At 44.8% G+C, this 15809-nt stretch overlaps 1 protein-coding gene across 1 annotated transcript in view; it reads left to right on the top strand.

Moving 5' to 3' along the window:
• Positions 1–355: 355 nt before the first annotated feature.
• LOC103281241 (eppin) overlaps positions 356–15809 on the top strand; it is a 19007-nt gene continuing 3553 nt past the window's right edge. The window contains exons 1-3 of the mRNA XM_008122407.3: positions 356–2414; positions 4903–5079; positions 13602–13769. Coding sequence (XP_008120614.1) covers positions 2324–2414; positions 4903–5079; positions 13602–13769 — 436 coding nt within the window. The 5' untranslated portion in view covers positions 356–2323. The remainder of the gene's footprint in view (positions 2415–4902; positions 5080–13601; positions 13770–15809) is intronic.

Here is a 15809-nt window from a genome sequence, read left to right as displayed (position 1 = left end):
TGGACCAGAGGCCCGAAGTATTATTAGGGAGTGATCTCTGTGGCTGGATTCCAAGGCCCAATACAGGGCACCACACCCTCCAACGGTCCCGATTTGGCAAGGACAGCCTCAGGCCCCATCTTCACTGCCATATACTGCAGTTTCAGAAAGCAGATTAACTTCATTGAATTTGATTATATGGCAGTGTAGACTCATATAATCAAGTTCAATATAGTTTGGTCTGCATTATATGAGTCTGCACCAGGCATGGGCAAACTTTGGCCCTCCAGGTATTTTGGACTTCAAGACCCACAATTCCTAACAGTCAACAGGCTGTTAGAAATTGTGGGAATTGAAATCCCAAACACTTGGAGGGCCAAAGTTTGCCCATGCCTAGTCTACACTGACCATTATGATGCAGTTCAAATTGCATTATATGGCATTATAGATGGGACCTTGGGTAATTCCTGCGTCATCCCACTTTCCCAACTGCTTTTGACATGTCCCAGCTTCTCCCTCTTCTCCTCCAATTATCCCATTCCTTCAATGGCTGCAAACTGAGATCATATTGCAAAAGTTGTTAACTCAGCCGGGAGAAGAGGATGGTGCAAGATCTTCCCTTTCCCAGGAGATTCAGGCAAGAGCAAACTGCTGAAGAGTCCATCTACACTTCGAAATGAATGTAATTTGGCACCATTTTAACCAACCTAACAGTGCTATGGAGCCCTGGGTGTTTCAGCTTGAGCTTGCTTTGTCTAAGAGCTCTGGTGCCTCACCAGACTACAGATTCCAGCATCCCATAGCATTGAGCCCTGGCAGCTCAAGTGGTGCCAAACTGTGTTAATTCTACAGTAGATGCACCCATAGCCTTTCCCAGCTTGTGTACATTCCCTCATCTGTAATTTTTGTCATCTTGAATTCTAGAATTTTTATATGGAATGTTGGAAGTGTCAGAGCGCGCGGTTTGGATAAACACACATGCAGCGGAAGATCAACGAAGAATCACTGGCACCAATAAAGAGGCTTAAGCCTCTACAAAAGATTTACTAACAAACGGAAAACTCTCAAGATGATATATACAGACAGAGTGCAGATAGACAGAGAGCAGAGGGCAGAGGGAAGAACAGATAACACAGGGAGCTATTTATAACCACCTCTGCTGTCTGATGCAATACACAGTTAACTCTTTACACACTCGCATAGTGGACAGCAGACATTGCAACACTATAACTCAATTACATTTAAACAAGTAAGTAAGTAAGTAAAAGTTTATTTGTATACCGCCCTCTCTCCCAAAAGGGACTCAGGGCGGTTTCCAATATAAAATCAGCATAAAACATTGTACAATAAAACACTGAAAACACTATAAAACGCTATAAAACAACTCTATATACAATCATTCCCACTTCAACCGGAAGTTATGCCACCAAGTCCTGGCTGGTCTTCTGGTCTCCAAGGTTTATAATGCTCTGCCCTGTTGCTTTTTTCATTGGGCACCAAGGCTTTTCTTAACTAATGCACGTTGTTGCTTGACCCTAGCCGGTGAGACATAGTGCAGCAGATTTCACCTAGAATAATCCTGAGTCGAGGGAGGTGGAAGCTGTCCAGAAAAGGACAAAGGCCTGGAAACCATGATTCCCCCTGAAGAGCGGCTTAAAGAACGGAGCCTGTTGAGGTTAAAGAAGAGAAAGTTGAGAGAATGGGACATGAGGGCCATGTTTAAACCTTTGAAAGGATGTCCAGTTGTTTTCTGCTGCTCTGGAGATGGGACACCATGGACATCAGAGTAGTCTCTTATTTTGGAGGCTAGATGGTCATCTGTTGGAGGTGCTTGGATGGTGGTTTCCTGCCTGGCTGAAGGGGCTTGGATTAGCTGGCCCATGGGATCTCCTCCAATGCTATGATTCTATGGTTCTAGATTATTTTGAGGGCCCTTCCAACTCTAGGATTTGGAGTTCAGAGGAGTCCCTTTCTCTGGAAGTGTTCAAACAGAGGTTGGATGGAGAGCTTGGATGGTGCCTCTCAAGAGGCACCATCCTCTTGGAGTGGATGGGGTCTCTCAAGTCTAGGGTCCTATGCTTCTGGACATTCATTCCACCTGACATCAAGCAAGGAGAAGCTTCCGCAAACTGGGCTCCAGTCCAACCAGTCTCCCAGCCTGGGACTCACCCATCTCACCGCCCCCATATTTTGGGAACGTGCCGGGCTGGGCTGGATTACAGGGGAATGTTTGGTGTGAGGCAGTGGCTGTCTGTGGTGTGGCAAGCCCCAGCGCATCCCCGCCCGCCTGGCTCTCTTTAAATGCAGCCCGGCTCAGAGGGCAGGGCTCAGAGGGAACGGCACCATGGAGGCACACAGGCACCTGCTCGCCCTGGCGCTCCTTCTGCTCGCCTTCGGGCAACACCTGACCTCCTCGGCCCCAAGTTCAAGAGAAGGTAAGTGCTTGAAGGAAGGAGGGGAAGTAGACAGGCCCTCCTTCTTAACTGGGGTGGACTGGGAATCCCCAGGGAGAAAAGAATTAAGGGTCCTGTTCTGTTATCTGGGTGGAGGCCAAAAGGGGGCGCTAGACAGAGAAGGATAGTCCGTTTTACGAGAGGACTAAAACAATTTCCCTTTGTTTTCCTGTTATTCCCACCACCACTCATGTCCCCATTGTGGAAACAACACTCATTTATGATATAGAAAGTGGGGAGGGGGAATCACCAGGGAAAACAGGGGAAATGGGTCCCCTCCTTCAACTCCTCACCTTGTAAAATGGACTGTCTAGCGCCCCCTATAGGCCTCTGCCACCTTGTGACATGGGCTATCTTTCTCTGTCTAGCGCCCCCTGTAGGCTTCCCCCACCTTGTAAAAGAGACTATCCTTCTCTGTTTAGCGCCCCCTACAGGCCTCCCCCACCTTGTAAAATGGGCTATATTTCTCTGTCTAGCGCCCCCTATTGGCCTCTGCCCAGACAATGGAACAATGCACTATAGTTGCCTAATGTTTACATATGTTGTTTTATTGTTGTTTTAAATTGTTGCTTAATTGCTTTTAATTGTTATTATTCTGACATGGAATAATGCCACCCATGTAAGTCACCTTGAATTCCATTCGAGGTGAGAAGGTCGGGGTAGACATGTCATCAATAAGTAATAAATAAATACTGAATTAAGGATGCAGATGTGCATCACCACAGGCAAGGATGAGGAATATTCAGGTTGTTTATCCCCCAAAAGGAATAACTCCACTTGAACTGCTATGGAGTTGTAGTTTTGCAAGGTCTTTGGTCTTCTCTGCTGAAGAATGTGTTTTTCTTGCACGGGAGGGGTTGGACTAGATAGCCCAATTGGGATTTTCCTACTCAACGAGTCTATGAATGCTGGTGCCTTGCCAAACTACAAATCCCAGGATTCCAGAATGTTGAGCTGTGAATTCAAGTAGAGTGGTCAGCATACCTGTTTTATAAGGGAGGTCCATTATTTGAGGGCCACAAAGTTTGTCCCTTCTAGGACTGTGAGGTGTTCCTTCTATAGAGCAGGCATGGGCAAACTTGGGCCCTCCAGGTGTTTTGGACTGCAACTCCCACCATTCCTAACAGCCTCAGGCCCTTTCCTTTTGCCCCTCAGCCACTTAAGCGGCTGAGGGGCAAAAGGAAGGGGGCTGAGGCTGTGAGGAATGGTGGGAGTTGCAGTCCAAAACACCTGGAGGGCCCAGGTTTACCCAGGTCTGTTTTAGAAGATAGAATAGATAGAATAGCTTTATTGTCATTGTACTATTGCACAACAACATTGGATGCCTTCTCCAGCACACACCACAAAACAGCACACCAACCCCTCCACACTCCAACCACCACCACACAGCCCCCAATGCCATATCAACACGAAACCACGGAATTCAACATAGCCACAGTTCTAGGATAAAAGCTATCTCTCAGTCTGTTTGTCCTTGTTTTTGTCACCCTGTACAAGGGAAGCTTTCCTTTTAATACAGGCCCCAAACCCGTGATATTCTGGGGCAGGGTGCCTTCAAAAAGACAGAGCTATATCAAACCATGGATATATGTGTAATGTTAATGGTCTTTATTTTTCTAGGTTTTTTTGTTTGAAAGACATAGAGTGGATGACTATGTCTTTTGTGGCCAAATTTGGTGTGATTGGGTTCAGTGGTTTACTCCATAGTAAAATGCCACATTACCTTTTTATATATATAGATATACGAGGGCTATCTACAAAGTAGGTTACGTTTTGGATTTTAAAAAGGACAAAGTATAGGAGAAATCATTTACCATATGCAGCTGAAAGACACATCCCAATACTACAATCTCATGTAATCCCCACTGAAATCTAGGCATGTCTCATATAGATAAATGAGTTTGAAAAGGTCTGCCCCAGTAAATTTGCCGCCTCAGTCCGTTTCCAACAATGGGGGCGTGGCTGGCAGTGCAGCATTTTGGCTATGCTGCAGGAAGGGAGAAGGGGGAAGAGCTGAGGACACAAGCGGGGAATTTACTGGAGCAGTACTTTTCAAACTCATTTATCTATATGAGACGTGCCTAGATTTCAATGGGGATTACATGAGATTGTAGTATTGGGATATGTCTTTCAGCTGCATATAGTAAATGATTTCTCCTATACTTTGTGCTTTTTAAAATCCAAAACGTAACCTACTTTGTGGATAGCCCTCGTATATCATATTGTGCATCTACACTATAGAATGGTTGCAATTGACATCACTTTAACTATCGAACCCCATATTATGAAGTTTAGAGAGGCACCAGCACTCTTGGGCATAACATTACACATGGCTAAGCCAACAGAAACCAGTGCTCCCTTTGGTTTGTACTGGGCAGACCCCAGATGTGTCCCTAGCTGCTTCCTGCCTTCCCCCTCTGTGTGCCATGGATTCCAATGATTCCCGCAGTGTCTCCCCTCCTTTTTGCAGCCAAGAAGGGCTACTGCTACCAGGTGCCTCCGCTGGGCGATGTCTTTGACGAGAAGGACTGCAGCGCCTGCGAGAAGAATGGGACCTGCTCCACTTGCGCCAGAGATGCCCAGTGCCCAGGGACCCAGAAATGCTGCCCCGGAGACTGTGGCTACGTCTGCCAGGAGGCCATTTTTGGTGAGTGCTATGCTCAGGGCCACCCTGTGCCCTGCCATGACCTTTCAGGCCAGATTTTGGGACCCTCAAAGACCATTCTTTCATCCATCTCTTTCTCTTTCTCCTTTTAAAGATCCTTTTAAGGATTACACAATTTTTGTTCCTGGGTTTTAAATGTCATTTCCTAATTGGTTCTGGAAAACATGGAAAAGGGTTGTTGTATGGTTTCCGGGATGTGTGGCCATGTTCCAGAAGTATTCTCTCCTGACGTTTTGCCACATCTATGGCAGGCATCCTCAGAGGTTGTGAAAATGAACAAAATCTGGTTACCAGTATTAAAAAACTCAAAAATCAGAACAGTAAATAAGGAGCAGCACTCTGAAAACAGAAGACTTCCAGACAGGAATCAATCAGGGGCAGCTAACAATTCTGGACAAAGGATTCTCCCAGGCTAGGATGTGAGGCTGGGAAGGCCATTTAATGTTAATTGAGATAATTAATTACAACATTCACACTGTACAGACAAGAGTTATTTTCCACCCAGGATCTTCCACAGATATATAAGCCTTCTTTGCTTAGTTTCTCCATACCTCACAACCTGCCATAGATGTGGGCAAAACGTCAGGAGAGAATGCTTCTGGAATATACAGCTAGGAAAACACAACCCTGTGATTCTGGCCATGAAAGCCTTCGACAACACATTGAACATGGAAAAGGTTTGTTAGATTATAAAAAACCCTTTGAGTTGTTGAAAACTTTCATGGCAGAAATCACTGGGTTGTTGTGAGCTCTCCGGACTGTATGGCCACGTTCCAGAAGCATTCTCTCCTGACGTTTCACCCATATCTATGACATATAAACCTCACTTACTTAGTTTCCAACAGATCCCTCAACCTCTGAGGATGACTGCTATAGAAGTGGTCAAAACATCAGGAGAGAATGCTTCTGGAACATGACCATACAGCCCAGAAAACTCATAATCCAGAAAAACCTTTGTTTTTGCGGGATTGACATCCACCTAACATTAGGAGAAACTTCATGATGGTAAGAGCTGTTTGGCAATTCTATGACAGTTTCCAAGCAGAGGCTGGATGTCCATCTGTTGGGGGTTCTTTGATTGTGTGTTTCTGCATGGCAAAGAGATTGGACTGGATGGCCTTTGTGGTCTATTCCGACTTTAAGATTTTATGTTTCTACTAAATTTTTCACAGTGAGGAATGTTGGAAAGGACAACTTGGGAAGGTTTTCATCAGAGTTTTTTTAAGTGGAAGTTGGGTATTTTAGGTGAGTTGGAACCTGCAGTAGCAAAAGGCAAACTGACTAGATGGCACTTAGGGTCTCTCTTCTGATGTACCTGTGGATGCTTCTACACTGTAGAATGAATGCAGTTCAAATGCCATGGCTCAGTACTCTGGGATCCCAGGAGCTGCGGTTTCACAAGGTCTTCAGTTTTCTCTGCCCAAGAGTGCTGGTGCCTCCCTAAACTTCAAATCCCAAGGTTGGATAGCATTCTACAGTGTAGATGCACAATATGATAAATGTGTGTGTGTGTGTGTGTGTGTGTGTGTGTCTTAGTTCTGCCAAGAACATCCAAGGGCTGAGAATCAATAGCAAAGAGGCAAAGAATAATACTGTATTACTCTCATTATGGCCCCTTTCACACTGCCATATACAATCCAGATCAGCTGCTTTGAACTAGATTATATGGCAGTGTAGACTCATATAATCCAGTTCAAAGCAGGTAATGTGGATGATCTGTTTGATAATCTAGATTATATGGCAGTGCAGAAGGGGCTAAAGTTACTCATTCAACCAGTATTCATATACCACCAGTCCCAGAGACAACAGAAGCTTTTGACCAGCTTAAGCTTCACAAGGAAGAAGACTGAGACAGTGTATGAGCATCAGCTTGCAAACTATTGCTTTGCATCAGAGGCAGAAGACTTTCAAGTACTCCAGAGAGATGACTGCAACCAGCAAAATCTGTTCATATACCACCAGTCCCAGAGACAACAGAAGCTTTTGATCAACTTAAGCTTCAAAAGGAAGAAGACTGAGACAGTTTATTAGCACCAGCTTGAAAACCATCACTTTGTTTCAGAGCAAGAAGACTTTCAAGTACTCCAGAGAGATGACTGCAACCAGCAAAATCCCCTTTTGTAATGTATTGTCCTAAGCTATTTTATAATAGTCCTGGATGGAGTTACCCCTTTATTCATCTTGTTTTCAGTAAACTCATTTTAGTTATCTTTTTACCTTGCCTAAAGTGCCTCTGTATGTTAAGGGTTTTGACCTTAACAGAAGGTATACAGATAGCCCCCGAGTAAAGCCAGTAAAAGCGCGATAGTTTTTTCCCAACTATATAGGTTTTTTTGCATGCCATCACAAATTGCACAACTATAGTTTTTTTTGCATGCCATCACAAATTGCACAACTATAGTTATTTTGCATGCCATCACAAATTGCAAATTTGCATAAACCAATTTGTAGTATGCCTCAATGCAAAACTAGTGGCAAGGAGCATGCATATGTACAATTCTCATGCATGCACGAAAGCATTGTACGTTTCACTCTAAACCCTGAACCGGATGCAGATGTCCAGTATCAGACAAAAATGTCCAGGGTTGTGGCCAGTCCTGCAGGTTTCCATTTGTGGAGATGTGTGTCATGCCAGAAGGTGTGGGAGTTGCAATGACAATGCTGGAAAGTATTCCATGTTATGTAAGTCCAACCATGCCTTTGGAAGGTGGGTCGTAGGTGTCACATAAATGTCACTTGGTCCCCCACCTGGTCACCAACCATAAGTAAAGGGTTTGTTCTCCTTGCTTTTTGCGCTCTATGAGTGAGTGAGTGACATCATCTCGGTCTGGATCCAGAGCACACAATGATAGTAATTAAAGTGGAAAATGCTGTTGCCTTAGAGTTCTCTGGAGGCTTTCAACTGGATGGCCATCTGTTGGGGGGGCTTTGATTGCGTCCTCCTGCATGGCAGAAAGGGGTTGGACTGCATGTTTATGATTCTAACCTCATTCTAATTACCACGGTGCCATCTTGTGGAATCTTTGGATTTGTCATTTGGGGAAGGATTTAGAATTAATGCATCTCATAGTCTTACTGTGATCTCAGAGTGCATCTCCACCAGGCATGGTCCAACTTGGGTCCTCCTTCCAGGTATTTTGGACTCCAACTCCCACCATTCCTCACAGCCTCAGGCCCCTTCCTTTTCACCCTCAGCCGCTTAAGCGGCTGAGGGTGAAAAGGAAGGGGCCTGAGGCTGTGAGGAATGGTGGGAGTTGGAGTCCAAAACACCTGGAAGGAGAACCCAAGTTGGACCATACCTGATCAATACTGTAGAACGAATGCTCTTCTTGACTCTTCTTGAACTGCCCTGGATCTGGCAGAGAAGCCCAAAGAACGTGCAAAACTAACTCCCACGGTTTCATAACATTGACCCTGGGCAGTTAAAGTGGGGTCAAACCGCATTCATTCCACAATGTGGACGCACATTGGGTTGTTGTCACGCGGAAATCTTAGCCTTGCAATTATCCTGGCATCCAGGAACTGAGAAAAGCGGGGAGAAGGAGGCATTTGCATATATCCCTGCACCCTTCCCTACGGCTCATCCCACAGACCTTTGTGTGGCTGGGTTTCATGCTGGGTGTGAACCACAGCAGTGGCTGCGTCATGCGGGTGCTGCTGACATCGAGAGCATACCATTGTCGAGATGATGCAAGTCTTCCAGGACGGTCCCCATTGCCCTTGGGGATGCCAGGTTCCAGCTCTTGCAAGCCCTTCCTGGGTTGAATCTGCACTTATTCGGTTGCCAATTCTCAGGGCCTGGCAAAGAGAAGAATCTCAGGGCGAGAGATCTGCCTTGGAACGTGGGCACTCATGGATTTTCCTGAGCAGTTGCATTTAATATCTAAGACATGGTGTGTTTACACTGTAGAATTGATTCTGTTTGGGCCTCCTTGAACTCCCAAGGCTATTGAACTATAGATTTTGTAGTTTGTCTGGGTAAGCCCTTGATTGCTTACTGTATGGAGACGTCCTGTGTCTATGATTCTATGGGTGGTGTTCCTTATTCAGTGTCTTGATTCTAGTGTTTTTCAATACAGCCAGTCCTCTTTGGCAGAGAATAATAATAATAATAATAGTAATAATAATAATAATAATAATAATAATAATAATAATACCTGGCTATGGCTCACAAATGGGACCCTGAAGAAGGAGACAGAAGGCCTGATCCTTGCAGCCCAGGAGCAAGACATCAGGACAAAGGCAATTCAGGCCAAGATTGAAAAATCAGCTCATGACCCAAAATGCAGACTGTACAAGGAAGCTGACGAAACCATTGATCATATCCTCAGCTGCTGTAAGAAAATCACACAGACAGACTACAAACAGAGGCACAACTATGTGGCCCAAATGATTCATTGGAACTTATGCCTCAAGTACCACCTCCCAGCAGCAAAGAACTGGTGGGATCACAAACCTGCAAAAGTATTGGAAAATGAGCACGCAAAGATACTGTGGGACTTCCAAATCCAGACTGACAACACACCAGACATCACAATTGTGGAAAAGAAAAAGGTTTGGATCACTGATGTTGCCATCCCAGGCGACAGTCGCATTGACGAAAAACAACAGGAAAAACTCAGCTGCTATCAGGACCTCAAGACTGAACTTCAAAGACTCTGGCAGAAACCAGTACAGGTGGTCCTGGTGGTGATGGGCACATTGGGTGCCGTGCCAAAAGATCTCAGCTGGCATTTGGAAACAATAGACATTGGCAAAATTACGATCTGCCAACTGCAAAAGACAGAAAAAAGCCTACTGGGATCTGCGCGCATCATCCGAAAATACATCACACACTCCTAAACGCTTGGAAAGTGTTCGACTTGTGATTTTGTGATATGAAATCCGGCATATCTATCTTGTTTGCTGTGCCATACAGTGTCGTTGTGTCAATAATAATAATAAATCTTTATTGATATACTGCTCCATCTCCTCGAGAGGACTCAGGGCAGTTTCCAGCGTGTGCAAAACAATCAGTTAGCAAAACATCACACAACAGTATGAATAAACAAACAAAATAAAAACAACAACTCCCCGGGTTGGATTCGAACTGGCAACCTTCCAGTCAGCAAGCCAACCTTCAAGTCATCAGTCCTGCCGTCACAAGGGTTTAACCCACTGTGCCACCGGGGGCTCCAACAACAACAACAACAATGCATTAAACATACAGTATGTAGGTGCACTCTTAGTTTTTTTCCTGGGATGTCTAGGTTCCTCTTTGCTAGGTAAAGATAAAGGTTTTTCCCTGACATCAAGTCTAGTCATGTCTGACTCTGGGGGTTGGTGCTCATCTCCATTTCTAAGCTGAAGAGCCAGCTTTGTCCGTAGACACCTTCAAGGCCATGTCGCCACTGGCATGACTGCATGGAACACCGTTACCTTCCCACTGGAGCGGTACCTATTGATCTACTCACATTTGCATGTTTTTGAGCTCACCCCACCCTGGGGATTTGAACTGCCAACCTTCAGGTCAGCAGTTCAGTAGCACAAGGGTTTAACCCATTGCGCCACCATGCCCCCACCCCAATGGTAGCTCAAATGGTGTCAAACTGCATTCACCCCATAGTTTAGAATGCACTCCAAATCATTGACTTTACTTCTGGGTGTATCTACACTGTAGAATGAATGCAGTTTGGCACTACTTTAATTGCCATGGCTGAATGCTATGGTATCCTGGAAGTAAAGGTTCTGAGCCTTCCATGCCCAAGAGTCCTGCTGCCTTACCAAACTACAAATCCCATGATTTAATCCCACTGAGACAAGGCAGTCAAAAAGGAGTCAAAGGCAGGAGTTTGCATCAGATATCCCTTGTTGTCCTTTCCCACTCTGTGCTTTCTTTGTTTTCTTCCTTGTGGGATTCCTGCGTGGGTTTCCCTAGGCGTGAGGGGTGACTCACTCATCCCTAAAGAAATGCATGTCGGTGTCTAAACACGTGCACACGGCCAACGATATCCAGTCCGTCTGGTTCTTCAACGGGTCTCCCTCCCTCACTTGCACGCTGCCAAAATCCAATGCCAAAGCAAAACAAGAACGAGCCCTGCAGCAAATTCAACGCCTGCTGGATTTATTTGGGCCTGTGGTTTCGTAGATTCCCAAACACTTCCTGAAAGCTCAGTCGAAAGCAGATCTGCCTAATTATGACATAAGAGGCTTTGTTGTTCTCCCATGTCCACCTTCCTCTTTGACGGTTGCTACATAATAGAAAAGGAAGTTTCCTTCTCTCAAGGTTTTTGATCGGAGACCGGATGGCCATCTGCTGGGATGGCTTTGATTGTGTCTCCCTGTCTGGCAGAAGGGGTTGGATGGCTCATTGTTAGGGATTCCTCTTCTTCAGAAGAGGAAGGGGAGCAGGAAAGTGTTCATGAATCTGAGGAGGAGATTTTGCAAGTACCCACATTTCAGGAGAGGCGAAAGGAAACAGAAGAGAGACATCGTTCAGCTAGAATAGCTGCCAGAAATGCAGCTGAGTAATTGGGAACTGCCCTAGCAGCTGTCAGGGGACTCAGGGCTATAAAGCAGAAGCAGGTGCAGCCCGCTCTTGCTGGTAACAAACGGACTCTTCGCTCCCCTTGTGCCTGCTTCAAGTCTGCATCTGGGAAACTGGCTCCTAAGGATTTATTGCTGTTTCTTTGTCTGAAGTAAGACTGCTACTTGATTTGGGAATTTAACAGAGACTAAGAACTGTGTTTACCCTAAGACTTCCTTGCTTCCTTTTGCATTATTCCACTGAGTGGGCTGTACTTTAGGTTTTGCTGAAGTAAAGCAGTTTTCATTTACTTACCACTGTGTTTTAAGGCTGTTCTTGAGAGACAAAACAGGGCACTCATGGAGTTTCTTCCAATTCTATGATTATGTCATTCTGAGAAAGCAGACATTTCACTGGATGCGACTTTTGGGGGTTTGTTGGCACCTGCACTGTAGAACTAATGCAATTTGACGCCACTTGAACTGACATGGCTCAATGCAATGGAATCCTAGAAATTGAAATTTCACAAGGCTTTTTGTGTTGGTGCTCACCAAACTATGACTCCTGGAATTCCATGGCATTGAATTCTGGTGCCAAACTTAGGAAGTCATACGGAGGAGGGAGCAAGCTTGTTTTCTGCTGCCCTGCAGACTAGGACACGGAGGAATGGCTTCAAACTACAGGAAAGGAGATTCCACCTGAACATCAGGAAGAACTTCCTCACTGTGAGAAAGGCTGTTCGGCAGTGGAACTCTCTCCCCCAGACTGTGGTGGAGGCTCCTTCTTTGAAGGCTTTTAAGCAGAGGCTGGATGGCCATCTGTCGGGGGTGCTTTGAATGCGATTTCCTGCTTCTTAGCAGGGGGTTGGACTGGATAGCCCATGAGGTCTCTTCCAACTCTATTATTCTATGATTCTATGATTCTATTCTAGTTTCACAGTGTAGATACGCCCCAAGTCATTGCCAAAATTTTCTCTTTCTTTCCGAGTGCATTGAAAGAATCAATGGATTTTGGCACCACTTCAACTGCCATGGCTCACGGCTGTGCAAACATTGGAATTGTAGTTTTTGAGCACCTTTTCCTACTAAAGAGTGCTGGTGCCTCCCCAAACTACAACTCCCAGGACTCCATAGCATGTCAAAGTGGTGCCAAACTGTATGTATTCTATAGCCTCTGGATGTCCCTTCTCTATACTTGCTTGCCATCTCTTTTCTTAACTCTAAGAAAAGGAGGCTACACAGACTGAATAGGGCCCCCCAGGGTGCCAATATTTTGGAGAAACAGTTCAGCAAAGCATACGTGGTCCCAAATGTACCGTAGCAGCTTCAAGGGCAATTTTACTATGCTTTGTCCACCCTTGATAAGGTTTAAGGCTAGAAATGAGATGGCACACAGAGGCCAGATGGACATCTGTCAGGAGGGCTTTGGTTGTGTCTGGTTGGCCCTTGCGGTCTCTTCTGACTCTAGAAATCATGGTTTATTTATTATTTATTTATTTATTACATGCATTTATACCCTGCCCTTCTCCCCGAGGGGACTCAGAGCGGCTTACATTCTGCCACAAGGGCCAGCAACAAGTATACTATAAAACAAAACAATTAAAACATGATAAAAAGTATACAAAAATTAAAATGCTGCAAGGCAGCGATATTGCACCATATTGCAGACCCCCACCTGGACATGAAAAATGCGCCTGAAATGTATATTTAGATGTATAATTATGCTGGTTTTTAATTTATATTTTAATTTTTATTGTAATTTTTAATCTTGGATGATTTTTAACTGTGTTTCCGATGTATATTGTAAGCCGCCCTGAGTCCCCTGATGGGTGAGAAGGGCGGGGTAGAAATGATGTAATAAATAATAATAAATCCTCAGACATTCTTGGTGTGCTGCTGTCCAAGGCGACTGTAGCCCTCTGACTCAAATAGTTAACTGCCTTATGCAAGCCACAATGTAACCTCAATCCGAATCCCTCTCTTCTTTTTGCTTGCCGCAGACTTTTGCCAGCTGCCTTCCATCTGTGGCAACTGCAAGGCCATGTTCTCCCGCTTCTTCTACAACACCTCCAGCCTGAAATGCGAGCAGTTCGTCTATGGAGGTTGTGGTGGGAACAAGAACAACTTTGAGACAGAAGATGAATGCTTCAAAACCTGCGGGTTCATGGGTGAGTGACTGAAAGAGACCACTGGCACAGAAGGGGGTCCCTGGCAGAAAGGATGGGCCATCAGGAACTCACTAGAAAGAATGACGGCTGCAGAACAGAGGGACTGAGCTAGCTTCTCATTAAGGGTTTGAATGGTTGTCAAAGGCTTTCATGGCCAGAATCGCTGAGTTGCTATGAGTTTTTCAGGCTGTATGGCCATGTTCTAGTAGCAATATTTCCTGACGTTTCACTTGCATATGTGGCTGGCATCTTCAGAGGTTTGTTGGAAATGAGGCAAGTGGAGTGCATATTTATCTGTGGAATGTCCAGGGTAGAAAAAAGTACTCTTGTCTGTTTGAAGCGAGTTTGAAGCAATAGCCAGGCCTTGCAGTTGCAAGGCTGCTTGACGCTAATCAAGCTTGCTAATTGCAACATTCACACTTGCTCCAAACAGACAAGGGTTCTTTCTCCCACCCTGGACATTGTTCCACAGGTATATATACACTCCACTTGCCTCATTTCCAACAGACCTTTGAAGAAATCTCTGAGGATGCCTGCCACGATACAGGTAAAACATCAGTAGAGAATGCTACTGGAACATGGCCATGCAGCCCAAAAAACTCACAGCAACCCAGTTTTAATTGTTGTTGTGTGCCTCCAAGTCTCACTTATGACCACACTAAGGGCTTTCTTCGTTAAGGGGGTTTGCCCATGCCTTCTGGGATTGAAGAGAGTAAGTACGTTTTATTGATTAGCCTATCGGCCATATCAAAAGATTGAAGAGAGTATGACTTGCCCAAAGTCACCCAATGGATTTCTATGGCTGAGAAGGGATCCGAACCACGGTCTCCCAGTGTCCTAGCCCAACTATCAAACTACGACGCGCTGGTTCTCACAGTTCCCATCTCAGGAGACTTTTCAAGAGGATGGATGGCCATCTGCCAGGAAAGCTTGGGTTGTGTCCTCCTCCTTGGCAAAAGGGCGTTGGATTGGATGGCCCTTGGGGTATCCTCCAACTCTATGGCTCTATGATCCTCTAAGGGCTGGAGGGGATCCCAGGAGTCACCTAGTCTAATCCCCTTTTGACAAATGCTTTAAACAAAATAATTTCCTTGGATGAGATGTTCTTCTCGGGAGGTTTTTCAATAGAGGCAGTGTCATGAATACTTTTTAAACAAATGTTCTTTTTTTTTTTGCATTTTCAGTGAGAGAGTATATCAGAGCAATTTTTACAAAGAGAAAGAAAATAGACATACAGATTGTCTAACCTACATTGGTTAACAAACAAGGGGAATTTAACTCAGTATTCACACTACACATACATTCATCCTTCATATGCATACATCACTATTTTTTTCCATCTCCTGGAGAAAAATACCAGCACTTAGGGCAGGCTGCTTCACTGCAAATCTGCCACTTTTCCAATACTTCCAACATGCATTCCTTCCCTTCCAGCCTGAAAAGGAGGCAGATGACCAGACTTCTGCTTTCCATGCAGATCTCTCACCCTGCAAATACATCATTTCCATCCTTCCCATGGAGCAGAGCATGGCAGGTGGCCAGACCAGCTGTCTGTCTCAATTTTGGAATATTATAAAGTCTCTTATATAGCAATTTTTTGATGAACAAGTGACAAGTTGTTTTCCAGCCTGAAACATCCTGGCTCCCCATCAGTTCCTGGACAGATGTTGACTTTGCTTCCTTAAGTGATAATTGGCTTTCCTTCTCTTAAAAGAGCCATTGTCTTTGAATATGTAAACATGTTCTTTTCCACCCAGAGTTCAACAGTTAATCTTTGTCACAGTTCTCATCAGCAACTTTTAATTACAATTCATTAATTCTTCACCTCCTTCTTGTAGTTTTCCATATTTCAATCTTAGGATGGCCTTTTTAGCCTATATAGACCCAACCATACACCTTTCATACCTTTTCATTCAAACCATACTTCATATTTCATGATAGCAGGATGGCCATCTGTGGGGAGGGCTTTGATTGTATCTTCTTGCTTGACAGAAGAGGGTTAGAATGGATGACGTTTGGAGTCTTTTCAAGCTTAATCAG

Source organism: Anolis carolinensis, chromosome 4 (genome assembly GCF_035594765.1).
Source record: "Anolis carolinensis isolate JA03-04 chromosome 4, rAnoCar3.1.pri, whole genome shotgun sequence".
Taxonomy (NCBI): Eukaryota; Metazoa; Chordata; class Lepidosauria; order Squamata; family Dactyloidae; genus Anolis; species Anolis carolinensis.
Note: the sequence above shows the minus strand (reverse complement) of the source record. Positions and strands in the feature narration are given on the sequence as shown.